We start from the raw sequence: 27,156 nt of genomic DNA, 5'->3' as shown, positions 1-27,156 counted from the left end.
ACTTTATGCCGTCGTAAAGCATCTGGGTAACAATATCATATCATCTAGACCTTTGTTGCCTTTACATATCAGCGGAAACCTAGCATTACTAACTTATTTATTATTTGAATATCCCGGTTGTTTTAACTTACTTCGATGTAATTGTTTACACAAGCGATTGTCAACTGCAGGGGAATTCCAGTTACAATGCGCATGCGCAGAAATTGAGGCCCCTTGAAGGTATACATCAGTCAATTGATGCTCACATTTGAAGGCGATACAGTAAAAACATTCCGAGAGTAATAAAATAAAACAAAGAAAGTCAGAAAAATCGACCAATTCACTATACTGCGGCATTAAATTATCGATTAAAAATGGGAACCAAAATAGACGGGTATTTACCTACGATACCGTAGATCAATCAAATGTTTAGCAGCAGTGGCCATACCCGAGTGGTCAGGGCGTACGTTAGACTACCAATTTTGAGACCGTTCTTGTTCTTTTTATTTAAAAGTTGTAAATTATATTAAAAGTTCTTAATTTCTTTTTTTATAATATTACCTGTCCAGTTCTCTCAATACGTTCCGTCATTTTTAGCGTGACGTTGCAAACGTCATTCAAACGTAATAAGACGTAACTGTAATAAGCGTATTACAAATATAGTATTTGTTAAATTCTTGAAATATACTTTTCAAATCATTATCACGCCTTAGAATTATGTTTTAATTTTGAATATATATAACGAAATCGGAAATGTTTGCTTTTACAGAAAGGTAACAACTGTTACAATGAAAGGTCCGGAAAACTACTCGGAATAACTGAGATATTAATGGAATTAATTGCCCCTTTTGAGGCCTCACCTACATTTGTGTTAATGAACGCAAGTGTAATACGAATTATGCATGGCGTTTATGAAGAACCTAGCTTTCTTCTGTGAAAATTTTATGTTTCTACTATTTTTTGTTTGAAAGTTACTGGCAAAACATAGCGATTTCGGTCCGGAAACTACTGGGAAACCAGTATTGTGACAAAAGGCGATTTTATGCGTTCAGAAATATTAAAAAAATATCTATGGGATTGTTCGACGAGCCTTTTGAATAAATATGGTCAAGGCCAACGCTTTATTTCAATATTAGGCTTTAACCAGTGCATAAAGTATATTTGAGACAGAGCCAATTTAAGTATTACATCAGATAAATAAATAAACTCATCATCATCATCACCAAATTTAAAGTGAATGCAAAGTGAAGTGAAGTCTTAATTAGTTACAAACTTCAGTTCAATACAAAAAAAAAGAAACCCGAAAAGACAATTAAAGACATCAAATATTTTATTTAAAAAGTACAAAACCTTTTTTAAAAACATAATAAAACGTTAATGATTAGATAAGCTTTTTTTTCTGCATGACCTGAACTCTGCTAAATACATCAACATTTTATAAACAAATGCAGATACCATTGGCTTCGCCCATCAGTCTATTAGTCTTATAAATATATGCAAATATCATCAACATTTGATATTTGTCTTCATCATTTAAAAATTGTTCGTACATTCCAGCAACGTATCAACTTTTTTCAAAGTAATGCGATGATTTTTTTTAAAGAAAAAGATCCTATAACTGGAGACAGGTGAAGAATTTATATAATCTTTTATCAAGCTTTTGTAAACTGCCTTAAATTTGTACACAGTTGATTTACAAATAAAATCTGAAACCGCAAACATCCTGTACAGAGAATAAAGATAATATCAGATTTCATCAGTAATTTATCATTAACAGTACAGGAGTTTTGCATTTTGTACATTGTATGGTATAACTAAGTGTGAAAAAGTAAATACTGTCTCCAGTTGTGTCTTTATTTCAGATTTGCATAACCACAATTTCGCTGCACGACTCGCTATTTAAGTCTGACATGTATTGAGATACAAAAAGTTTGCCTTTAAGTGCACAAACCGACCACGGACATCTCATCTGCTCGTCACTGTATTCTTTCAAACATTTCCCATCTTTGGTTGCTAGAGAAATAATTTTGTCTTTGTCCCAAGCACACACAAATATTGTGTTTTTACGTAACACAATTCCCTTAAAAGTCCGTTTAGTCTTGTCAGAATAGCACCAAATTGTATTGCCAAATCCATCAAGGCAGGAAATGTGATGGCCGTGGCTAATGAATATTCTATCCCCTTTGTTTGCGATATCAAAATGTGAAATACATTGCACTTTTGTCGGGAAAAGACCTGCGTCACTGCCTGTTTTTACATTCAATATGTGTAGATCCCCATTTTCACAAAGTGTGTACAAATACCCGCTACTGTATTTCATATCAGACAACCAAGAATCACAATCTACATTAAACTCGTTTTCAGCTTCGATACAATTATTATCATTGTTAAACTTCAATATTTTCACTTTACTTGATCGCAGCAACGTAACTGCAAATTTGGAAGAACCCACCGCGACAACACTGTTAGGTTGTGCACATTCAAATTCATCAAGTACGTTGCCAGAAAGAGCTAAGGCTTGAACTACATCATGGCTCGAATCCGTGGCTATAAGAATACCAGAATTTAGCATTGTAAGTCCAGATATATTACAACGGTATTTTTGCGATGAATGATCGTTGGTCTTGACCAGGTTTGCTTCGACACTTTTACATGAACCCTTAAGCGTACATGAGCACGATTTACATCTTTGTCTTGAATCTTTCTTTTTGTCTTTTGTTTTTATTCTTTTTGGTAGATCTGTATTTTCTTTTTCGCCTTCTTTATTTGGTGAGCTAATGAATGGTTCTAGATATGATCTAACCTTAAAAGAAAGTTTTCTCTTCTTTTGAAGTGATGATGTGCTCGTTGCTATTTCCTTTTTAATATCTTTACCGGAGACACTGCTGCTTTTGCTTTCCATACTTGACAAAGAATAAATTGAAACACTATCCGAATTCTTTGTGTGGTCACTGTCCAAACTACCTGAGAAACTAGTGTCATTATTTGAAGCAAATGGCAGACTTTTAAACGCACTATAAGTTGAAGAACTGTCCGACTCGCTTGCCGGATCTTTGTTCAAGCTGCTTGACACACTAGTGGCAACATTGGAAGTAAGCGGTTTACTTTCAAATACACCATGTTTCTTGTTTTCAAGTTTCAGTGCTAAATCAGCAACTGTAAGATCTGCACTAGAAGCGTAACGAGCAAGTCTACAAAGTATCATTTCAAGTTTCTGAAATTCTACCACATATTCGTCCTCTGTTAATGTAGCTTTTCCGAGGTGGGCTAGCTTATTCCTTTTTTTCTTCAACCGAGTAACATCCGCTTCCGGACTGAGATCTCCGTGATTGGGATCTGACCAGATTTTGTTACTGACCTTCATGAATGGATGTATCTGTCGTATTAAGAAAGTAAGCAAAGTTACGTCAAAATGTTCTTTATGAATGATTCCTGATGATGGGTATAACATATCGTACTGGTCTTTTTGAATTTTGCTTCTACCCAAAGCATCCTGTATGTTTTCTTTAGTTTCAGATTCAGCTAAACGTTCAGCAAGTGCTGTACCACCTAGTAGTTTGTCAAGGATGAGTCTTAGTACGTGTTGTCCTTCTTCGTTTATCATCGACATTATCCTGAAATGTCTTTTCTCTCCATCCGAGTAAATATGTGGCGTGGGTGGTTTGCTTAAAGACTGTAATTAAAAAAGGACAATAAAATACCAACCAGTTAGGTCTCCAGAGACAATACATTAATAAGACGTTTAACCAATTGTTAAAAAAAGAGTCAAGGGTTTTATAAATACAAACCTGTTAATAAGATAGTATTACACCTCTTTTCCGTAATAACTACATTATTATTTAACGTTTTTTTTTATTTAGAAATAAAACTTTAATAATAATAAAAATATATGGATATTTGAATTACAAAAAGCTATATTTAACTTACCATGCTTATCCATTCAGTAAATTCCTACACTGTGGGAAAATGCTCATCCGATCGATTTACATGAATGAAAATCCATTACATGGAGTTAAAATTAGTAACAAGCACGCGACTTGCTACAGTGCGTGTGAGCGGAAATAGGATAGGCAGTTTATGAATGAAATAAGCTTATGAACTGAAATATAATTGAAACAAGTACAATAAGACTATAGTGGTAACTTGCCGTATTAACTGCATACATGTGTCTGTAATAAGACGGGTATGTTTTTGGCATTCATACACTTAAGTATTACAATTTGCCAATATCTACGTACATTACACATGTAAAGATCCTATTTGATAAATATTTGTATTTCTTTATTAAATGTAATTAATTTGATACTATAATTACAGCAAAGTAATATGAACGATCTAACTATCAATATCTTTTAGCCTTCGAGTATAAACAATTTTCTCTAACTAAGATTCGGAGTGCAAACATTTAAAACGTTACTACACAACCATGAACATCTAAACGGTCGGCGGGACTTACCCGTTTTTTTATCTCTCTATGCAAACAACGATTGTCAAGGTAATGCGGTAACGATATTAAAAGCAGGAAGATTTGTGATTTTACATGTACTGTAGACGGGTTTGACTTGTAATATTTCATTCAATACTGATCATTTGTCAGATAAAGCGAAAGACCGTAATAACATGCAAGAAAAATCTATTTTATTTACTGTTTTATATTTTCAGTTTTTACTACAAACTTAAAACTGCAAGTCATTCAATTAGAGTATTGTGTTCAGTATACATGGTATTATCTTGGTCATCCTTTTAAGTTTCTACAGTATTCATTACCGTCTTTTGTGTTGCTGTTTCGTGCTTTATAACGTTGACCGTCATGTATTTCAAACCAATGCCCAAGAGATACAGAACATTTATGATTAACAATTTCATATTCAAGCAAAACTGCTAATATAGTGCCATTTTAATGACAAAAGCTACATTCAAACATTGCTTAATTGCATGAAAAGAATTTATCCTAGCAGGTGCGCCAACTCTTCGCGAATCATCTGACTTCATTTTCCGCATTAAGTGTTGCTCATCAAATCGATAGAATCCAGTTAATAGATAGTTAATTCACTAATCAATTCTGAAGGTTTGTCTTTTTCGTTGTATTTCCACAGTTGCAATCCATTTATCTCCCAGATAAACTGGGCATTCTACCATAAATGCACCGTCATGTACGCTTCTGTTGGGGTTGTACCAGAATAAAACTTTACCCTTTAAAATGAAAAACAAAGCACACTTTAAATGTAACTTTGTAGAGATTTACAAAAGGAAAAAATGTAATGCTTCTAACTAATGGCACTATTTCACTGGTTAAACAAATATTCTATTCGGTGTCAAATATTCTGATCGATGTTCGTACAATTTGAGTCATGTTCCATTATGCATGTTATTTAACTTGACTTCAAACGAGAACTATATGGTGGCTGATTTATGCCATTTCGTTTATGCGACAGAACGACAAATGTCCTTCTGGTGCCCCGCCGAACGTTGCCCCGCAAACGTCGCCTCGCCGAATGTCGCCCCGCCGTACGTCGCCTAGCCAAACGTCCCCCCACTGAACGTCATAATGGCACCCCGACAAACGTGGCCCCACCGAACGTGGCCCCGCCTAATGTCGCCACGCCGAACGTCGCCCCGACGACCGTCGCCCCGCCAAGTATATAACATATCTTGAAGTTTTAAAATTACACATCGAGTTACTGATGAATGCACTGTTGAACTGAAAGTCGAGGGATAGGATGAGGGTGGGGAGAAGGGGTGGAGGAGGAGGGGTTAGAGTGAGCAATTTCCACTAGTAACACTTCATAAGGGACTAACAAATATATCATTACTATTAAAATCTAACTGACTTTGTCTCAAACTTGATTAATATTACTTGTATCATGTTATTCCGGAATGCGAAAAGACAACGTTTAGCGGGGCGACGTTCGGCAGGGCGATCTTTGTTGGGCCGACGTTCGGCGGGGCGATATTCGGCTGGGCGACGTTTGTCGGGCCGATGTACTGCGGGGCGACGTTTGTCGGGGCGACATTCGGCTGGGCGACGTTCGGCTGGGCGCTATAACGACATTCGGTTGTGCGACGTTTGTCGAGGCGACATTCTGCGGGGCGCCAAACCGACGTTTGTCGTTCTGTCGCTGCGAAAGAACAATATAACGAAATGGCATAAATCAGCCACTATAGAACACCATGAAAAGCTGGAAAGTCGCCATATGATCTATAAGTGTGTCAGTGTGACTTTAAACCCAACCAAAAAGAAAAGAAAAAAAGAAAAAGAAAGAAATGAACCGCGTGTATAAGAATAGCCATGCACTCTGTAGACTGGAGGATGATTTTAATAAATACTGCAAACGTTTGGAATCTAATACAGGTCATTTTCATTTGATGCCTGATCTTAAGTTAGGAAGATAGGACAAAGATTACGTACAGCTTCAGGACGCACTATTTCTCCAATGTCCGGAAATACTGTGTCTCCCCCTGACTGAACGTCGGTCAGCTGTGTGGAGAATAACATATATTATTAACAACGGATTATAGATGCAATATAATGACTATTACTTGTTCGTAAAGGTACGACATTTTGCTAGGTTTTACATAAACCGAAGGGAATATTATGGCAATAGATAATAATTTTGTAGATTACTACTGAAAATCCTTTTTGCATAAAACGAAGTTTCAAACATACACTTAAGGTAGAAATACGGGTCTTCATTATAAAAACACTTATCAAAATCATCATTTATTTGTAGGAAACTGTACATACACAGATCCTAAAAGATGCGATCAAACTGTCGGTTAAGTCGCTCTTTATCTGCAATATAACACATAGATAAAGTGGTATTGTATATGTTTCAATCCAATTTTATAACTAAATGATATAGTAAACTTGTTAGATTAAGATAGTTTGTCATATTAATCATCGATTGAAGGGAAGTAATCCATTCTCCAATAACACCCAACAAGATTATTTTAGTTACCTGCCTTCATTAAATCTAAGTATAACTTATGTACAAGCAGGCAAATCAAGTTCTAAAATAAATGTACCTGGAGATAGTCGTAAGAGGTTTGCTTAAGCGAAGTCAGTGCTTCAATAAGATTAAATACGTATTCACTTTCTGCAGTCTGCATGACAAATACCCTGAAGATAGAGACAATATCTATTAGTTGTTCTTGTACATGGTTCTAGTTTACATGTACTGCTTGCATTTTCTTTTCGGAGGACCAATATGCCTTTCTTAATTTACGTTTTGAATATAATCATCCTTTTGGCACAAATTCCTTTTTTTTTGTATAACTTGTATATTAATAAAATTTGTAAGTCGCTAACACCCTTCAACAATATCATCAAACTATACGCTGCATAGTTGTTTCATCAACGAATTTCAGTCCAAGGAATATACATATAGTCCATTCAACTTTGCTGAAACCCTTTCATTATAACAACTGACAGTAAAAAACGTTGAGACAAAGATTGTTACAAACAATTATAATCACCCTTTGCCACTGCGTTCTGGATCTGACGTGTGCTGTTCACCCTTCCTTAAGTTTGATGTCTTTACGTGCTGAAGAGAACAATTCAAGAAATGTTGCGGTTAACCTTTCTGAATACGCAGCAAGAGAATAACTTTATTTCTTTACTTTTTGTTATCTTTCCTCTATATGATACATGATAATCGTTGCGACATGCCCAAACTGAATTTAGTGATTTTTACAAGGACAAACAAACGTTGAACGCTTGCTTTCCTGTTAATAGTCCTGCGAAACGCCTGCTGTTTCTCAGTTTCCTTACGAGTTTGTGTACAATATATTACCAAGGGCCCGCTCTGCCTTTCCAAAATACATTATCCAAATCCAGTAAAAAGGAAAAAGCTTTAACATGAAAGGTTGATAAATTTCTTATTCAAATAAAAGATCATCGACACTGACAAGGGCCCTTTAGTAGCAAGTAACAAATCTACTGTTGGTACATCGAACGTCGACATTTAGATGTACGCTGTGACAGTTTAGATATTACTCAGTATGGCATTGTATGAATGAAATATGAGCTGATTGGCTTACCTCCTTTTTAGCCGACTTCATCAGATTGGAAAGAAAACTTTGACTAAATAAATCATGATATATTACGATGTAAGGGTTTAAGGACAGCACCTCGAGTTTTGCCGGACGATAGAGCAGCAATGGGTGTCTGATGTCAGTGTAAGCACAGGATAATTTCCCACTTGGCTTTCGCATATTTCTCTGTGAATTATAGAAGAAAAATATCATCGTCATTTCTTATGTATGCAAGTCCTAATAATATAGTTTAAAAGCAGAAATTTTAGTTAATAGTGATGAAAACGAAAATAGCTGCTTAGTACAGAAGAGCATTAGTGCCAGGTGCGTTTTATTTCTTAACTAGATTTCGAGTTAATAAGTCGAAATTTCGACTTCGTATCTTGCCCTTTTATCCGCAAAATTTGCACGTCTGTCCGTCTGTCAAAGGCCAAAAATGTAATGGACGACTTTTGATTCTTCGAAGTGGAATTATCTATATACACATCCATATATTTTACCAAACATGTAGCGACTTGAACATATACTACCATACATTAATGTATGACCTATCCTAAAGCCTCTAGAGCTACTCCAGATTTCAAACTGTATCCAGGATATATACCTTCATTTACATGTATAGTAATACACTATGTTCAGGTAGTAGGGGCTCGAACTAGGTCGAAAACCTTCATGATATGGTCAAAATAGTTAAATATTCTAAGTTGAATACTTCCTAGTCACCTTCTATGACCTCTCCTCAAAATCTAGATCTGTCTAGGTACCCGATCTTGGTCAAACTCATAACAACACGTTCATGTAGGGTATGTCTATATTTCCTTGCCATATGTGCTCAAACTAGGTCGAATCCCAACCAGACGAAAACATGGTTTAAATAGTGACATTTGTATGAGCAAACGCTGCTCGGTCATCTTAATCATATGACTCTGTAGGGCTACCCGCTGGATACACCTGGTACCTAATCATGGCCAGGACCTATACATCAACGTAAACTATTGTAGTTAGTAACTCGAAATTTCGAGATATGTAACCCGAAATTTCGACTTAGTAACTCAATAAATAACATATACCTGGCACTAATGCTCTTCCGTAGCTTAGTGCTGCGTTGCAACATAATTCACTGACAACGATTTGCTATGGATTATGTATCTCGTTGCTATTTTCAAATCAAGAAAAATCAATGCTAGAAATATGGTTATTATTTTATTGATGGTATTTTACTTTCCAGAGAAGTCTAGTAATTCGGTTGTTTCGTATTCCTATTGTGATATGTATGAATTATAATAATTTCAGAAATTTATAATTGAGCCGTGCCATGAGAAAACCAACATAGTGGGTTTACGACCAACATGGATCCAGACCAGCCAGCGAATCTGCGCAGTCTGGTCAGGATCCATGCTGTTCGCTTTTAAAGCCTATTGGAATTGGAGAAACTGTTAGCGAACAGCATGGATCCTGACAAGACTGCGCGGATGCGCAGGCTGGTCTGGATCTATGCTGGTCGCAAACCCACTATGTTGGTTTTCTCATGACACGGTTCATATAAGAAAATTCAGAAATAATGGATGTATACACACACCATGTCTTCATGAGCACCCTGACAAAGACGTTCGTATTTTGATCCTATTTCGTTATTTTCCACTCCTGTCAATGCCACTGTGTCAAAATTCTCAGTTACTGTTCGTTGTTTCATGTAGTATTTCATTTTCAATTTATGATATCTGCTTCTTGGATCTGAAAGAAGAGAACGCATGGATCGTTTCTTTCTCGGCATAAATCTAAGAGAAAAACCTTGTAGAAGATAAAAAAATAATACAAAGTAAACATTCCACATAGCCAACAGAATATGCGATCAATTTCAATATTGTTCGACAAAAATAATGCATTTTAGTAGCTCTACGACCTATGTAAAACACTGAACAGCTCTTAATATACAAAATAAAGCAATATTAAAGTACATGTCACTATATACTCGTACATGGTCAGTTGTACTTACGCAGGTTGACTACTTGCTTATATAGTCTTACAGCCACTTTTACATCCTTCACCTGAAGTACACATTACACTTTTTGTCACACACTTGTGGATCTTCGTTATATAAACTTTAAGAAGTGTGAATTATCGTAATAAGATTAATGTTTCAATAAAATACTATGCAACTTTGTTTCCACTTCATAATATCGTACATACCATCATGTTTACTGTTTGTGTAGATATTTGGAGAAATCTCATATAACAATTACGGTTTCAAACTATGAGCCGCGCCATGAGAAAACCAACATAGTGGCTTTGCGACCAGCATGGATCCAGACCAGCCTGCGCATCCGCGCAGTCTGGTCAGGATCCATGCTGTTCGCTAACGGTTTCTCTAATTGCAATAGGCTTTGAAAGCGAACAGCATGGACCCTGACCAGACTGCGCGGATGCGCAGGCTGGTCTGGATCCATGCTGGTCGCAAAGCCACTATCTTGGTTTTCTCATGGCGCGGCTCATATATTATTGGGCAGTGTTTTCGAAGTGATCCACTTTCGGAATATCACAGGCAAAGTTTGAAATATGTTTTCTTACCATAAAGGTGATTGCAGCGCCCTTACTCAGTATCTTAGTTTTACTGGTAGTGCTATCTCCATTTGAAACCCTCGTGAGAGCAGCATTCAGCCATTCTCGCGCTACGTCAGTTTTCCGTTTCTGATACGCTGCCGCCATTACATCCTGGCATTCTCTCGCTGTCATTTTATCTGCAGCTGTGCCTGGAAGAATGCCTTCTGCAATATCGTTGGTGTGTAAGCCATACGTGGACTGAAGTTGTAACAGATCATGTATAGTCTCTTCGATGTCCTTCGCATTCACAGTCGGTATGTTGCTTGCAATTCTGTCAATTTCATCACGCTCTATTCAAAGAATTTGATCATTTTATTCCGTAACAGGGTTTTCGCGAAGGCAAGACCGGTGTATAGAAATATATACATCATTTTAGGGTTGTGGTAGGAGCTTCTTAAAAAATCAAGAAAATCAAAACTTTTAAAAAATATTTTTTTAGGATATTTTCCATTTTTTTTTGCATGGAAATATTGCTTTTATGCTAACTAAGATATCATAAACATTCCGTCAACAAATAAGCCAAAATTTAAATTTTAGAACTTTTTTTACGCCAACATAGCCGAAATTCACAATGATAATCCAACATAATCGTTTTTAAGATAAATTCAAAATTAATCAAGATATTTTGAAAATTAAAAAAAAATCCTACTACCACTATCTGAGTCCTTTAAAATGATATATAATCTCAGTGGTATTGTTTAATATTCAGAGCGAAGTCAAGGAAAACATTACTACGGAAAAAGTGGATCAAACAGCAGGTCTTGTTTACTGGCAAACTTATTTACGTGGAAGTAGTTCAGTGCTAGGTTGTGGATGGGTGTCATTCGCCGGCCGCAGGATCGAACCTCACTGAGCATAAGATACACTCCAAACAATCTTCAAAATATTGCGGAAATAAACTGGTACAATCTACAATGCATGTTCTCTAAAACCAGACAAAATTTTGAGAAGATTTCCCTGCATTCATGACAGCAGAACTTTACAGTGCACGTTTTCCCCCTGCATTCATGATAACATAACTCAAAAATACAGTACACGTTTACATGCAAGTAAATCTATTTTAATACGACACGAATATTTGTATGCCATTATAGTGTTTGATCTTTCATTTCGGTTTAAAGGAGTCCGCTTACTTGAAGAAGTATGAGGAAATTCATATCGTAAGCCATCAAACCGTCATAACCCCGGTAACGGTCGGATCAAACATCTTCATTTCTGAAATTTAAGGGCACCACAATCTATAGTAAATAATGCACCAAACAATGCTGGAAAATGAGCAATTGTTTTTTTTATAAAAAATTATTAAGGGATATAACAGGAGTACACAAGTTATGGACGGCGATAGGAAAACGTGACGGACAGACGGTCGGAATGTTGCCTATCATCACCTATCATCTCTACACCTTTGGTAGGAGGGGGAGGGATTAAACGGAGCATGTGTGAAACATTGTTTGTAATTTACCTTTTTCGTACAAGCGTATCTCTTCGATTAGTTTGGTAGCCGTTTCATTGTAGATAACCGAGTGGTTCCTTATAAATCTGTAAGCGTTTAGAGGATGGTGAACTGTAAATTTAGGGTCCATAAGTTCATCTCCAGACAACTCGTGTAACTCAATCACTAACCTGAAGAGAAAGATTATGCAACTACATGGTTGAAATAAATCGACCTCGCCCAAAAATTACAGCTGATGTGCATTCACAAAAGAGCAATACCGTTTATTATTTTTATTTCTCTGATTAATGAAGCCTTTAATTCTCACGGCTTCAGATTTAAAAGTAAGAATAACCTCTTTTATTTAACAGTGAACCAAGTAAATATATTTGCCATAAACATTTATCGGCTATAAAACAGACGGATACCTCAAAGAACTTAGTGTAATATTTTCGACTTACCCTTTAATTTTTCTTAGCCTCTTTTCTTGCTTTGACACAAGTCGTCTGAGTTCAAGTCCATATCCGTCTAGTTGTTCTGTAACTGTGTCCATAATCCGGGACACTTGTGAGCATTGTTTGCACAGTAACAAACCGACCAGCACAAGCAAAATCTCTTGAATTAAACACCATTTTGCTACCTTTCTTAACATTCTAGAAACTTTTTACCTGTTGATCAAATGAAGATAAAATTGTTATTAGTTTTTTTCAAGCTTCGGTACAAAACAACGTCTATATAGTAATTTGTCTTCCGGCTAGGTAGATTTTATATCATATTCAATCTAATTATAATGTTTTCATTATTACAACATATTTAAATTTCATTGGTCTGTGTATATTTGGACACCTTTTTTTCTTTCTCAAATTGAATTTTATCGGTTAGGTGAAATGTGCGAGAACATTGGTTCATTATGTTTCGCTGAGGAATAACTAGTCTGGCTATCGACTAGATAATCTTATTTTTTTTTTTAGAAAAAATAGTTCTTTTTTATATTCTGACTTCATCAGTCTTGGCTCTGATTATCGTATGTTTTTGGAATAAAAGGGACATAATGATACAAAATTTGTATAGCCTCAGGAGTTATCTCCCGTGAACAAAACACAGGGTCTGAACACAGACTAAGGAATTACATCAATGCCTGATAAAAGGATTTTTATGCCATGTTTTTACCGTTGACCGGCAAACCACGCAATAAGTTTATGGTTTGCCGGTCAACGGTAAAAGCTATTTACACTAGATATTTCGGACCTCTGGCAATAGTTTTGACTATTGACCGGTAAGCCACTCATTAAGTGTATAATATTTCGCTAAACATCAGTTGACAGAGCGTCAGATGGATCTCTTTTTTTTTTCATGAGAAATCGATGTTGTCAAGAGTGTGTAACATTTTCTATAGCAATAGATGAAACAAATAGCCACGTGTATGGTCAAATTTATACAAGTACATTTGTACTTTCACTTTTGATTTTAAAATTTTAAATACATGTATAATCCAATACCCACAGTGGTCTTTATGTTATGGCTTTATTGATTATAGATCTACGACAAAATTCTTTTAAACTTACATTCAAATTTGTATTACATATACTTTACGCTATTTATTTAAAGGTTTAAATAACTTATAAAGTATTGGCCGAATGTATTTCCATATAGTTACTAATAAATCAGTATAAATATTTGGTAGGATACTGAAAAGTAGGCTTCAATTATATAATTTTATCACTACAAAAAATGGATATTGTTATTTTCACTACATTACGATATGGCATTAAGCTTGGTCTTTCTCGAAATTGGATTGTGATATCTAAGAGAAGTTTAATAGTGCTTTCCACTCCACAGAAACGTGGTGAAATATATAGAATATGCTGCATACATCATCTTGATGGAAATGTGAAAAGAGAATGTCATGGATCTTAAATGGACTTCAGCTCTTACTATAGACAGGAGTTCCTGAAATAGAAAAAACTATCATGACTGATATAGTAACTGAAATTTAACAAATTATTTCTACACAGTTCGTGACGCCTGCATTTCATTTTCGGACATGTATGCCTACTGTATGTATTTATTTGGAAAAAAAGCTCATTTAAAATCAAAAGGTGTGTCAGATATCATATGACTGCAGTAACAAATAGTCCTACGATTAATACGCTTAAAATCATAAGAAAGTATCCGGTACAAAATTAAAAGCGCGTACAAATTCTATATACATAGTGAATGCATTAGAATCCTTCGGAAGTATTAGTTGTATAAAATGGCTTCCATTGCTCCGATTACATCACAACCAGGTGCTCCATCACATGGACTTGGCATTGAGAGTGCAATTCATCAACAACCTTTGCCTGTTGGTCCCGACGCAAATGGTCACAATGTGGTCACAGAGCAAGCTGGAAAAAGAAAGGACCAAACGTCGTCTGACTCTTGTGGTGGCTGCTATGGATCTCATCATGGTGACTGTGTATGCTGCTTTTGCTGTGTAGGCGACTGCGGGTGTGGAAGAGAAAAATGCTGTTGTTGCATATGTGATCCAGGTGGTTGTTATTACAATACAGTAGACCGATCATGTGATCAAAGTTGTGAGGCATGTTCGAATTCGTGTTGTAGTTGTTTAGCGTGTCAGTGGGAGTGTTGTGACGGCTGCTGTGCCAACTGCAAGAGTACATTTCCGGCGGGAGATAACTGTAATGATACTATATGTCACTGTAATTGCCCTTGCTGTTTATATCTTAAACCGCTGTGTAGCAACGGATGTTACGAGCAGTGTAATAAATGTTGTTGCGGTGAAGTAGATTGTTGTTGCGATGGATGTGGCGACTGTGGCGACTGCGATTGTGCATGTTGTGAATGTTTGGCGTCCTGTTGTGAGTGTCTAGGTGCAGTTGGGGAATGTTTATCCGGTTTTAATATTTGATGAATATTTGACATTCTTTAAGTTAGAAAGATAATTACATCTTTTGTGTGTAATTCCTACGATTCGTTATATAAAATAATTGAGGAAAAACAGCACAAAAAAGTATCAAGTTATTTGAGTGTGAATCTTTAGGGAAATGTTATACTTTCACAAATTTTGTGAACACTAATGGTACTAATATATTCATTAAATAATAGTAACTACTAGTCAGTTAACTAGTCAGATAGTAAATAGTTAGCCACAATGTCAGTAATGTATTAAAAGTTTCTTTTTCGAGAGATTGTTTTGAGTTTAAAATGTCTTCCCTTTATTTTTGAAAAAAAAGTGAATTAAGCATAATGATTTGTATAACTCAAGATGAAAATTTTGACCGTTATAATGAATTTACGATATGGAATCTGCGACCAAACAACGCCGCCGTCAAATTTTCATAACTACTTCTTAAACTGCATGTAATGTGGCAACCGGGAGTATGAATAGTCGAATATACAGCTTAATTGGTCATCTTGGGCAAGTTGTAGAAAAGCTACATATAGTAATATAAATCATCTCCTTTACCAGATATTTTAAAGCGACCTATCCAACCTACTTAACCTAAACCAGTTGCGATGCTTTTCTCTAGTTTCTCTGATTTAATTCAATATACTGACTGACATGGGCTTGGCAGTTTTACTTTTGCGAAGTACTTTGTAATAATTTCATGCAGCAAAAAAAAAAAATCAGCGATGATCGCGACATAGAGAATAATAGGTTACTGTCTTTCAAGAAAGGGTTTCTCAGACAAGGCTAGAAAATTATGGTCCTGGAGAGAGCGATGTTACACCGTATAGAGCTTGCGCCTTATATAGCTCACTCGGTGGTTGACAACGCATACAGCTTACGAAGAGCTGTATCGGTAAGCATGCAACGCATACAGCTTACGAAGAGCTGTATCGGTAAGCATGCAACGCATACAGCTTACGAAGAGCTGTATCGGTAAGCATGCAACAAATACAGCTTACGAAGAGCTGTATCGCTAAGCATGCAACAAATACAGCTTACGTAAGCTGTATGCGTTGGATATACATATATGCTTTTCAGATAGGCTGTCGTATTAACGTATGTAGCTTACATGGTCAGTATAAAACATATTTGTGATCATCATCGTCATCGTCGTCATCGTTGTCGTAATAGTAGTGCTAGCAGCAGTAGCAGAAGTAGAATTGTAGGAGGAACAGTAGTAGTAGCTGTAGCAGCAGTAGTAGCTGCAGCAGTAGTAGTAGCAGTAGCAACAGTACTAGCAGCAGTAGCAGCAGTAGTAGTAGCAGTAGCAACAGTACTAGCAGCAGTAGCAGCAGTAGTAGTAGCAGTAGCAACAGTACTAGCAGCAGTAGCAGCAGTAGTAGTAGCCATGCCATGAATTCCCAGTCCAATATTACCACTTTATATTTTTGCAGTAGCGGACTGTGGCATGTCTATATCTGCATGTAGTTCTCGTGTGGCTATCGGTGTGCAACATTATCGTGTTCGCATTAACCGTTAATTATAGGCTATAGAATTTATTTTTATCCATCAGTATTCAAGAAATTAGAAGTGTTAAAGACCCACCAGTACCTCGTGGTCTACTTTTTCCTCTCACATGAACTTGGTGCAAATAATCGTGCATACTACTACATTAATTGAATAATATATTTAGACATTAAATACACTGTCTTAGCCCTATATCTGTTACTGTCAAATTGTAAATAGATACTTGTTATTTCTCATTTATTCCTTCATATAAAAAATGTATAATTACCTTCATGGAAATACAAAAGATTACAGTTATTTTGTGGTGTGTCTTTAATGTAACTTAACAATAGCCACTACTGACCTTGACATTTTATAGGAAAAAATACAAGTATATATAACTCTCAAAATATACTAAGCATTTAGAATTGAAGCTCAGATAAGAGCTGGCACTATTAGTGACAAACGCCCCCGAAGTGTGCACAAAACTGCTACAGCTGTCTGCGCAAAATATGCCAGAATAGTTTAGGTATGACTCATTTTGCGGCCAGATTAAACAAGTTCTCCGAAGGTAACCTTGACCTTGAAGCTAGGGTCTGGGTTTTGAGCATGACACACCAGCTCATCATAGGGAAGAATTGTGACAAGTAATTTCTGATGAATGGCAGAGTTATTGACCGCACACAAGAACGATACAATGTTAAGTCTAAGTGTGACTTTTACCTTGAAGCTAGGGGTCTTGAGCTTGTGTCTGACACGTCATTGCCGAGTGGTTAAAGTCGCTGACTTCAAATCACTTGCCCCTCATCGATGTGGGTTCGAGCCCCACTCGAGGCGTTGAATTCCTCATCTGAGGAAGCCATCCAGCTGGCTTCCGTAAGGTCAGTGGTTTTACCCAAGTGCCCGCTCGTAATGAAATAATGCATGGGGGGCACCTGGGTTCTTCCTCCGCCATTAAAGCTGGAAAGTCGCCATATGACCTTTCCGTTAAATAAATAAAAAAAAAAAAAAAAGACACGTCATTTCAATATAGGGACGTTTATGCCATGTAATTTTAAAATCTCTTAATCGATGGAAGAGTTATGGAACGGACAAGAAAGATACCATGTAAACTGTCAACCTCTAAATGTGATCTTGACCTTAGCGCTAGTGGTCTTTTTGTTATGCATGACACGTTTTTACGTTATGGGGAATATTTATGCCAAGGAATTTCGAAATTCCTTGATGAGTGACAGAGTTACCAACCGGACATGAAACAAACCCTATTAAACTTTGACTTGACTTCTAAGTGTAAATTTGATCTTGGAGCTAGTGGTCTGGGTCTTGAGCGTAACACATTGCCTCATTATGGTAAACATTTATGCCAAGTTGTTTCAAAATCTTTCATGGATAACAGAGTTATATACCGGACAAGAAAAAATGTTCTTTTAACCTATGACTTCTAAGTATGACCTTGACCTTTGAGCAAGGAATCTGGGTCTTGCGCATGACATATTGTCTGATTATGGTTACAATTTATGCTAAGGTATTCCAAAATCCCTTCATCGATGGCAGAAATATGGACCAGACACAAAAACAGATCCTATTAACATTTGAACTCTAAGTCTGACCTTGACCTTGGAGCTAGGGTTACTGAGTCTTGCCCATGACACGTCGTCCCATTAAGATAAACATTTATGCTAAGTAATCTCAAAACCTCTTGATGAATTGCAAAGTTACGAACCGGACACGAAACAGACCCTATTAACGTTTGACTTCTAAGTGTTAAATTGACCTTGAAGCTAGGGGTCTGAGTATTACTTAATGTTAATGTTTACGCCAAACTATTTCAAAACTCCTTCATGGATGGCAAAGTTACAGCCCGGACAAGAATTTACAAAATTACGGTCGGACGGACGGACAAGGCGATTTTAATATGCCCATCTTCGAGGCATAACAATCAAAAAACATACTGTAGTATGAATAAGAAGTTATCTGCTGAAACATCATTAAAAGATGGAAGCACTGATGACAAGGCTTATATTGCAGACTCGATTTGATTGAGACCGCATTAGCTGTAGTGCGTTTATTTTATACACTAGTCATCAGTGTACATGTATCTTGATAATTTGCAACCATGCTTTGCACGGAATGTCACGGATCAGAGGGATAGACTGGCTATATTCATCACTACAACCCGGCAAACTGTATGAAATCTAGCAGTAGCGGTAGTAGCAGTAGCAGTAGTAGCAGTAGCAGCAGTAGCAGTAATAGTAGTAGTAGCAGTAGCAGCAGTAGCAGTGGTAGCAGTAGCAGCAGTAGTAGAAGTAGCAGAAGAGGTAGTAGCAGTAGCAACAGTACTAGAAGCTGTAGTAGCAGTAGTAGTAGCAGTAGCAAAAGTAGTAGCTGTAGTAGTAGTAGTAGTAGCAGCAGTAGTAGGAGCAGTAGTAGTAGTAGTAGCAGCAGTAGTAGTAGTAGCTGTAGCAGCAGTAGTAGTAGCAGTAGCAACAGTACTAGAAGCTGTAGTAGCAGTAGTAGTAGCAGTAGCAAAAGTAGTAGCTGTAGTAGTAGTAGTAGTAGCAGCAGTAGTAGGAGCAGTAGTAGTAGTAGTAGCAGCAGTAGTAGTAGTAGCTGTAGCAGCAGTAGTAGTAGCAGTAGCAACAGTACTAGCAGCTGCAGTAGCAGAAGTAGTAGCTGTATTAGTAGTAGTAGTACCAGCAGCAGCAGTAGTAGGAGCAGTAGTAGTAGTAGCAGTAGTAGTAGAAGCATCAGTAGTAGCAGTAGCTGTAGCAGCAGAAGTAGTAGTAGCAGTAGCAACAGCACTAGCAGCTGTAGTAGCAGTAGTAGTAGCAGTAGCAGTAGTAGTAGTAGTAGCAGCAGCAGTAGTAGTAGTAGGAGCAGAAGTAGTAGCAGCAGTAGTAGTAGTAGTAGTAGTAGTAGTAGTAGCTGTAGTAGTAGTGGTAGGAACATTAGTAGCAGTAGTAGCAGCAGCAGTAGTAGCATTAGCAGCAGTAGTAGTAGCAGCAGCAGCAGTAGTGGCAGTTGCAACAGTACTAGCAGCTGTAGTAGCAATAGTGGTAGCATTAGCAGAAGTAGTAGCTGTAATAGTAGTAGTAGCAGCAGTAGGAGGAGCAGTAGTAGTAGCAGTAGCAGCAGCAGCACCAGCAGTAATAGTAGATTTTGACTATGACTTTATGTTTGATGATTACGTTACACATTTGTTTTTTTATTTTTTTTTTTTTTTTTGGTTTGAAACTATGTTTCTAACACATGATAATAAATTTGATAATCACGTGTTCTGGTTTAAAGATTGAAGAAAACAGTAAACCTGTTGCCATGACCCACCCTGTCGTCTGTGTGCATGCTTTACAAGTCCATTTGTTGAAAGCTACATGTCCCAAGATACGCATGTTCGAAAAGAAATGCATGCCCGAATATACATAACCTGGGCGGTAAAGTGCACGTCTGCCGGGACGTCTGCAAATATGCTAGCAAACATTTTGCAAATACAATTTTGATATTTTATATAACGATTGGTGATGAGTATTAGCGATGACGACGCTGATGGTGATTATACTGCTGATGAAGGTGGTGATGAACACGACGCGTATGGTGGTGTTGATAGTTGTGATGATCGTTAGAAAAATAACGATGATTGTGGTTGTGGTTGTTGTAGTGGTGGTGGTGATCATGCTGCGGCAACTACAGTTGCTGCTGCTGCTGATGGTTGTAATGCCGATGAATATAATAATGATTATGATGATGATGTTGTTGACGACGGTGGTGATAACGTAGTGCTCAATAATTATATCGTTGATTCTTGATTATATCCTGTCAAAAATGAGCTATACGAGAGGTGCCCGATTTATTTTTGAACACAAAATAAAACGCAATAATTTTACCAGAAATCTGATTTCATTATAAAAAAAACGAGATCCGTGACGGCTGTATATGAGACGACAGCGTCTAGGCCATGATTCTAAAGTGTTATTTATTGTCTTTTGGTCAAGTTTTTGCTATTCGTCCTTAAGCGCTCATTTAAGACCTCTCAGGGTGTTAATTGTCCGTTCCTGTAGTCTTCGTTTCAGGATCCTCCATATTTCAAAATCCATCGGGGCGGTTCGGGGGACATAGGCATCCATTCCTCAGGCTTTACAAAGTTCACTTTATTGTCAGGATGTGTTTTGAATTATGGCTTTATGCGCTGTCCTGAAAGAAGACCATATTATTTGAACCCTCCGGAAAAAGTCTAGGCCATGATTCTAAAGTTTTATTTATTGCCTTTAGGTCAGGTTTTTGCCATTCGTCCTTAAGCGCTCATTTAAGACCTCTCAGGGTGTTAATTGTCCGTTTCTGTAGTCTCCGTTTCAGGATCCTCCATATTTCAATAGAAATAGATATTCGATATACTGCTCCTTTAGATATACCTAGCTTGGATGCAATCTCCTGATGGGTTAGACTGGCATCAGTTCTTAGAGTCCTTCAAAACAAATATCTCTACTATAAAATCCTCTTTAATCGTAATTTCTTGAAAAAAAATACAATATCGCTTATCTCTGAACTCTGTTGAGATGAGCCTAGAGAGAAAATGGTTTTCTGAGAAAAGAGCAGTGTCAGTATGAAAAAAGAAATTAGCATTATTACAGATTATTTGATCTCAACAGACTTTGTAAGTCTACCGATGGGTCGGCGGATTCACTTTCGAAATACGAGCGACCTGGCGAACAACGTGTTGCCGCTGTAGGCTGTTTTCTGAATATAGCTATACTGTCTCTTGAATTAAACCTCGCTGTAAACCAATATTATCAAGAATATTTTTATTTTTCCCAATGAAATGCTATTTCTGGACACTTCTAAATGAATGGTTAGTCCTCAAAAGACCCAGCACCACATCCTCAATTTTATCCGATATTTTAGGACGTACCATTTTGACAATACTGACATACAGTACATTTATCTCTATATGGACCTAAAACTGGTCTGCCATTGTGTCATTTACGAACAAATATATTTCATTTCCGTCCCCAGTCCATGCACATGTATTTACTTTGTTACTTACAAAACAATATTTTGATGGTATAAAGACTTAAATCAATTTTGTTGTTCTTTCACCTGTCATTTTAATCAGCCCGAGACGAATACCGTCTCAGGGCTAGGAAAATACTACATATATGCATATGATTAGACAATGACACGGTAAGGAAGAAAACGTAGCTGGACATAACCTAATCTTAAAGTCTCTTTCCCGCACGAGTATGAAGTGTACTTGCATTCTGTCACTTTGTCCTCATCATATCGGATAACATTTCGGTGTTACTACTATGGTATCGTATCAAATTTATTTTTTTTTCGGCCGCAGGCCGGTATTGTATTCACCTTTACTTCCCTTAAATATCTGGGGTGAAGGTCATTTAATAGATTAAAACTGTACATTTTGTTTGGTGGATGAAATTTTCCACAGGGTTACGAATGGAATAGATAATATTTTCTTATGTGGTGCGCAGGTGCTCTGAGCTGTATTGTAAGACAGTATAATCCGTTGCAAGACTCCTATGGAAATAACTTAACTTCTGATACGGAGTGATCTCCCGTAAACGATTTACAATCTACTCGTCCCCATTTTGGTCATTTGGTATCCCTTTACGATTTCAAATTGGTCACTTCGTCCCCCACTGTTTGTCAAAGTTTCCTAGATTATGATCAATATAATTATGATGTAAAATATGTGTTCTGTTAAATAAGTTCTAGATAAAAATAACATGAACATTTTACTTTAAAACTACATTTTGTTTTGCATCGTATGTAAACGTGCAGAGTGCATGGACGTTTCTTAGCTTAAAGTGTGCATTGGCTAATGCGGCAGTATACATTTTTAAAGATATTTCTTATTCTAAATAACCGAAGTAACCGAACTCATTAGCTATAGATTTTATCTCAGTTTATTCAGTATAATCTGAGGTTCAACACTGGATTCCTATTTTGACTTTACTCAAAAAACAAATTTGATCTAATTTGTAGAATAATTAATGCCATATGATTTCAAAAAAAAAATGTAATAACAAAGTAGATAATCTTACTTCTCGTTTCTCTCAGTTTATGTAATTTTTCTGTGTGTTAGAAAGATAAAGGCCAAGAAGGAAGTGAAACCAGATAAAGCGGAAGTGATTTCCCTTAACTGTTTACTATATTTGATTAAATTTTAGTTATTCCGCTTCGTTGCTACATTAGCTGAGATTATAATACAGTGTGTTCAACACTTCACTTCAGAAATAACGTGTGCATGTGCAGTTATTGATTAATTTGGAAATAATATTTCAAACATGAAAACTGAAGAATTTGTAGAGATAAGTACGGAAGGCGAAAAACATAATCAACTAAACGACGCTGTCGGTTTTGAAAATAAACCTAATACACAATGTAGAACAGGAAGGGCGGAGACAGACGTAAATGTTGATACTGTCTTGTCTAGCTATTGAAAGTGCAGAATGTACAAGAGAACCAACAACAGAAGCGAAACAAGCTGGCAACGTTCAGGATGAAGGAACTCCATTGCAGCCATTACTTGTCGTATCACAAATCATAGAAGATCAACCGGTTGTAAAGGAGCCACGAGGAAAGACCATAAACACATGTGAAACAGATAAAGCACGTGACTATGATTGTAATAATTATTTTCTCGGTAGTATCGACACTGCGGAAACATCTGACAATGGTGTAGAAGAAGAAGACATTTGTTGCTTGGGACGTTTACCAGGGTGCGGACAAGTGTTTACAGATAAGTGTCGGGGCTTACGTTGCCGTTGTGCCGCTAGAGAGTGCCATTGTTGTGAATACTTAGAGTATGTTTTCTGTGATAAAGAATGCCGAGTAGAAGCAAAAGAACTATTCTGGGAGTGCTGTTGTAATTATTTCATATCTTGTGTTTGTTGTGTACTATGTAGGTGTCTTTGTAATGCCTCTGATGAGTAGTTCGGTCGCGTTTGAATAAGTGGAGAGACGGATTTTTAAAAAGTCAAGGAAGATTTAAGCAGCTATACTATTTAAAGTTTTTTTGTTGTAGTTAAGAGAGTATGTGAACCGACGCATACTTCGCAAGATCCTTTTCATTATGTGAACAAATAAATCGGAAATAGATTACAAACAGATATAGATACAAAAGAGAACATGTTTTAAATATCTGACGGATTAAATAATAAATTTAAAACGATCATATGCCTTTATATCATATGTATAGCTGAGATGAGCAAATATGTGTGAGAACACAAGTTTCAAACAAAGTCAGCCGCAGACGATATGATGCATCAATCATGATTTGTGTGTTAATTTTAGGTTGACTAAGTTTACTTTGCGTGCTTAACTTTTTTGATAATTACTGGAGAGATAATACTATCAATGTTTTAATGTTAGCAAAATATGATAACAAACGTAGAAATTGACTGTTTCTTCTATTTCAAATGATCAAAAATTATCTTATAAATGTGTTAGTATAAATAAATGTTGTTTTTGATTTGTGTTTTTACCTGTCATCGCAAAGACTCACAACTCATGAGTTTAGTAGTCATACTCAGTTTTCATTAATAATTGTATCTACTATAAGTTTACATACTGAAAATTATATAAATAGTTTCCTCCGATGTACTGTTATAGGGATAGAGGACAACATCTCTTGTGGAATTACAAGGAAGTTTGAGGCGTTTGAATTGATTAACAGAAAAAGGGTTAAACTATGGGTATATAATTGAAAACGAAGATGATTCAAAACGTTCTGTTACTGGGACAAAAAATTTAAATGAGAAAATCTACCTAAATAACACATATACCAACCCCTCAAAGTATTTCCCCTTAATAGAAACGCGATATCTGATGTATAAAAGCGTCAGAATAATCTGCCGTTGGTACCGGTTTCAAGTACTGATGGATATCATTCCTAAGGATACTTTCACTTTTATATCGTCGTCAAGACAACATTTTCATGAGGCGAGGAAATAGGACAAAGCCACATGGACTTTTAATAGATAGTTAGATAGTTTTCAACCGTCGCAATTTTTAAATTGTTTAAGCAGGTTTCTGGAACATTGTAATCTAGCCTTCTTCTGATCAAGGGTCAGTAAATGAGGAATCTACCGTGCAGACCTACATGCTTTGTCAGAATAATATGAATTGTTCTTTCTGAAATCCCCAGCCTATAAGCTGACACTTCCACAAAATACCCCCATTTTCCGCGGCAAGATATTTGGCAGCATCTATTTTCTTAGAGGTCAATGGTGTCATCTTCATGGTCATAAAAGCCAGACTTAAATTTCTTGCATACCAGATGGGGATTTCCGGGATTTTTACTGGTGCTGAAAAAATCCATCTTACACCCCGGGGTGTAAGATGATTTTTGTGCTGTAAATGACGTATTACGGACTACTTATATGTAGGAGGTTTATGTAGTAATTTATTTTTATTTCAGAAACGGAATAAAAATCCAATACTTTGACAGTTCTTTTTTGTTATTGATAGTATATTTCTCGATTCAAAACACGTTATATTATCAAACATTCGTAACGTTACGCTACATTACTCCCACATTATACACTAACATACCATTCCATAGGTCAAAATGGCGAACATTGAAAAAAGCTTCTGATGAGCGATTTCATTATTCTGAAATTCTGAAACAACTGACGATTCGGCAATAGATACAGCGGACGAGCCAGAAATGAAAGGAATATTACTGATTAAAATTTCATAGATATTAAAACAAGTTAAAACAAAAGAGAAAAAAAAAATAGAAAAAAAGAAGAAATAAACGTAATGAGATAAAAAAAAAAAAAAGAGAAGACAAACTGAGAATTAAACATAAAGCAGCGTTACATAAAACGTTTTCTTAGAAAATAAACCTCTTGCGAGTTTCGAACTCGTGCTGTTTTATTCTGCTAACACCCCTGAAACTAATACAAAGATGTTCTTTTTAATTATCTTTTATAATAAAGGAACATTTAAATAAATTTTACATACTGAATAAAGTTTAAGAGAGGATATTAACAAGAAACTTCAAGTAGTTCTCACATGGTCTGATGGCCAATCAAACAAAAAAAGGTTTGCCTACCTACCTACCCTATTTTTTTTCAGAGCCGTTAGCGGAAACAAGTAACATTTTTAGGCGATTTGCAGCACAAGAATATGCATGCACCGACCTGTGGGACGTTTTTTCGGGGGTAATATTTGTCACTTAAATGGGGTAAACCATGAACGAAATAACTTTCTTTGTTGGTTCCGTTTCGTTCCGCAAAATACCAATACCCATATAGGTAATGGTATTTAAAGGAACGGAACAGAACATGATAAATTTATTTCTAATACGACTATCAAATACTTCAATTAAGTGAATTAATAATATAATAACGGAACTCCGTATAGTAGTTTTTATTTATAACGGGTGGTTTCGTAATTTTCAAGCCTTATTTTAACATATTATTATTGTAACAATTTGCGTTGGGGGTCAGGTCATGGATGATTTGCAGCAAAAGAATGTGTATTTGAATTTGTACTAAGTATATTTACTTAGTATGCTTTCAGTTGTGTACTTTTGTTTCTTACTATATTCTGGAGTGTGATGTTTGGTGCAGGTCTTAAGAAGACGTACATAATGCTCTGGTTTTAGTTGTTTTAAACCTTGATGGGCTTCCCTAGTCGTTGAAGAGTTAGCTCCCTTATATAGTTTCGACGCCATTTGTTTTGCTATACTGGGCAAATTTAGTCCATTTATGCGGCCCTATATGTAAGTAATGACCCTTTTGTTTTTCTACAATGAAATATGCATGTTTACGTTTACAGGATAATTAAAACGAGCAAATTTCTGCATTATTAGATGCTATATTTTGGGTGTTTAATTTACATTTCTTTGCTAAAAGCTTACTAAAATGGTGCAAAGAAGTATAAAATACTCTTTGAATGCTGACTGAAGTACACAAAAAACATACCAATCACAAATATAAGATTCACAAAAAATAAGTCATTACAATTTACAAATATACTTGTAATAATACAAACCCTTTAGTCTGTTAAGCACAGTAATTTAACACCGAATCTTTTAAAACAGCACCATTCAATCTCTAGTAGGCTAACATTTAGTGCATTATGACCTAATGACCTGGACCGATTTATATACCGTACGGTACAGAGTTTAGCTAGGAATAATAATATAATGCGATATAGCGTCTAATAATGCAGAAATTTGCTCATCTTAATTTACCTTTAAACATAAAACATGCACATTTTATAGTGGAAAAACAAAAAGAAACATAACTTACACCAAGGGGTCACATAAATGGACTAAATTACTAAAAATAAACTCGCCGATGTTAGCATTACAAATGACGTGAAACTATTTAAGGGAGCTAACTCTTTAACGACTAGTCAAGCCCATCAAGGTTCAAAATAACTAAAACAGTTTTCCATACTTAGCACTATGTAGGGCCTCTTAAGACCTGCACCAAACATTACAATATGTCCTTTTCAGGGGTAAGACTTTGTAGACAGTACTGGAAAATTAGAGCCAGTCATTGTAATGACGTGGGGGATGAATGTGGGATCTTTTCTTTGATGGTTCCGTTCCGTTCCGCAAGGTACAATTAGCCATATAGGTAATGGTATTTTGCGGAACGGAACGGAACAAGAAATATTTTACTTGATATGATTTCAGCTTGCACCACAGACAACCAACTGACTAGTTTCATGCACTACT

General features: G+C 36.3%; 2 protein-coding genes across 3 annotated transcripts; both read right to left on the bottom strand.

The window, feature by feature from the left end:
• Positions 1 to 1,291: 1,291 nt before the first annotated feature.
• Positions 1,292 to 4,062, bottom strand: LOC128555255 (uncharacterized). The gene is made up of 2 exons (XM_053537087.1): positions 3,907 to 4,062; positions 1,292 to 3,652 (listed from the first exon to the last, which is right to left on the bottom strand). The coding sequence occupies exons 1-2, from the start codon at positions 3,907 to 3,909 to the stop codon at positions 1,838 to 1,840; spliced, it is 1,818 nt and encodes a 605-aa protein (XP_053393062.1). The 5' UTR covers positions 3,910 to 4,062; the 3' UTR covers positions 1,292 to 1,837.
• Positions 4,063 to 4,620: 558 nt separating this feature from the next.
• On the bottom strand, positions 4,621 to 13,886 carry LOC128555256 (prolyl 4-hydroxylase subunit alpha-1-like). 2 transcript variants are annotated; one of them, XM_053537088.1, is made up of 11 exons: positions 12,508 to 13,886; positions 12,077 to 12,237; positions 10,582 to 10,904; positions 10,010 to 10,061; positions 9,593 to 9,747; positions 8,020 to 8,199; positions 7,456 to 7,523; positions 7,006 to 7,099; positions 6,725 to 6,772; positions 6,389 to 6,457; positions 4,621 to 5,172 (listed from the first exon to the last, which is right to left on the bottom strand). In XM_053537088.1, the coding sequence occupies exons 1-11, from the start codon at positions 12,696 to 12,698 to the stop codon at positions 5,032 to 5,034; spliced, it is 1,482 nt and encodes a 493-aa protein (XP_053393063.1). In that variant the 5' UTR covers positions 12,699 to 13,886; the 3' UTR covers positions 4,621 to 5,031. The 2 variants fall into 2 exon arrangements, with proteins under 2 accessions (XP_053393063.1, XP_053393064.1); XM_053537089.1 differs by lacking the exon at positions 6,725 to 6,772.
• Between the last annotated feature and the right edge of the window lie 13,270 nt (positions 13,887 to 27,156).

The sequence above is a fragment of the Mercenaria mercenaria genome, chromosome 2, assembly GCF_021730395.1.
Source record: "Mercenaria mercenaria strain notata chromosome 2, MADL_Memer_1, whole genome shotgun sequence".
Taxonomy (NCBI): domain Eukaryota; kingdom Metazoa; phylum Mollusca; class Bivalvia; order Venerida; family Veneridae; genus Mercenaria; species Mercenaria mercenaria.
The sequence above is the reverse complement of the archived record's forward strand: the minus strand, read 5'-3'. Positions and strand labels throughout refer to the sequence as shown.

Bases quoted from the DNA above. Each gene is read 5' to 3' on its own strand.
- LOC128555256 (XM_053537088.1), bottom strand. From the start codon at position 12,698: ATGTTAAGAAAGGTAGCAAAATGGTGTTTAATTCAAGAGATTTTGCTT. The intron at 7,100-7,455 runs GTGATTATAATT...CTCTATCTTCAG, and splicing joins CCAGAACGCAGTGGCAAAGG to GGTATTTGTCATGCAGACTG. The intron at 6,773-7,005 runs GTACATTTATTT...GTTATATTGCAG, and splicing joins CCTCTTACGACTATCTCCAG to ATAAAGAGCGACTTAACCGA.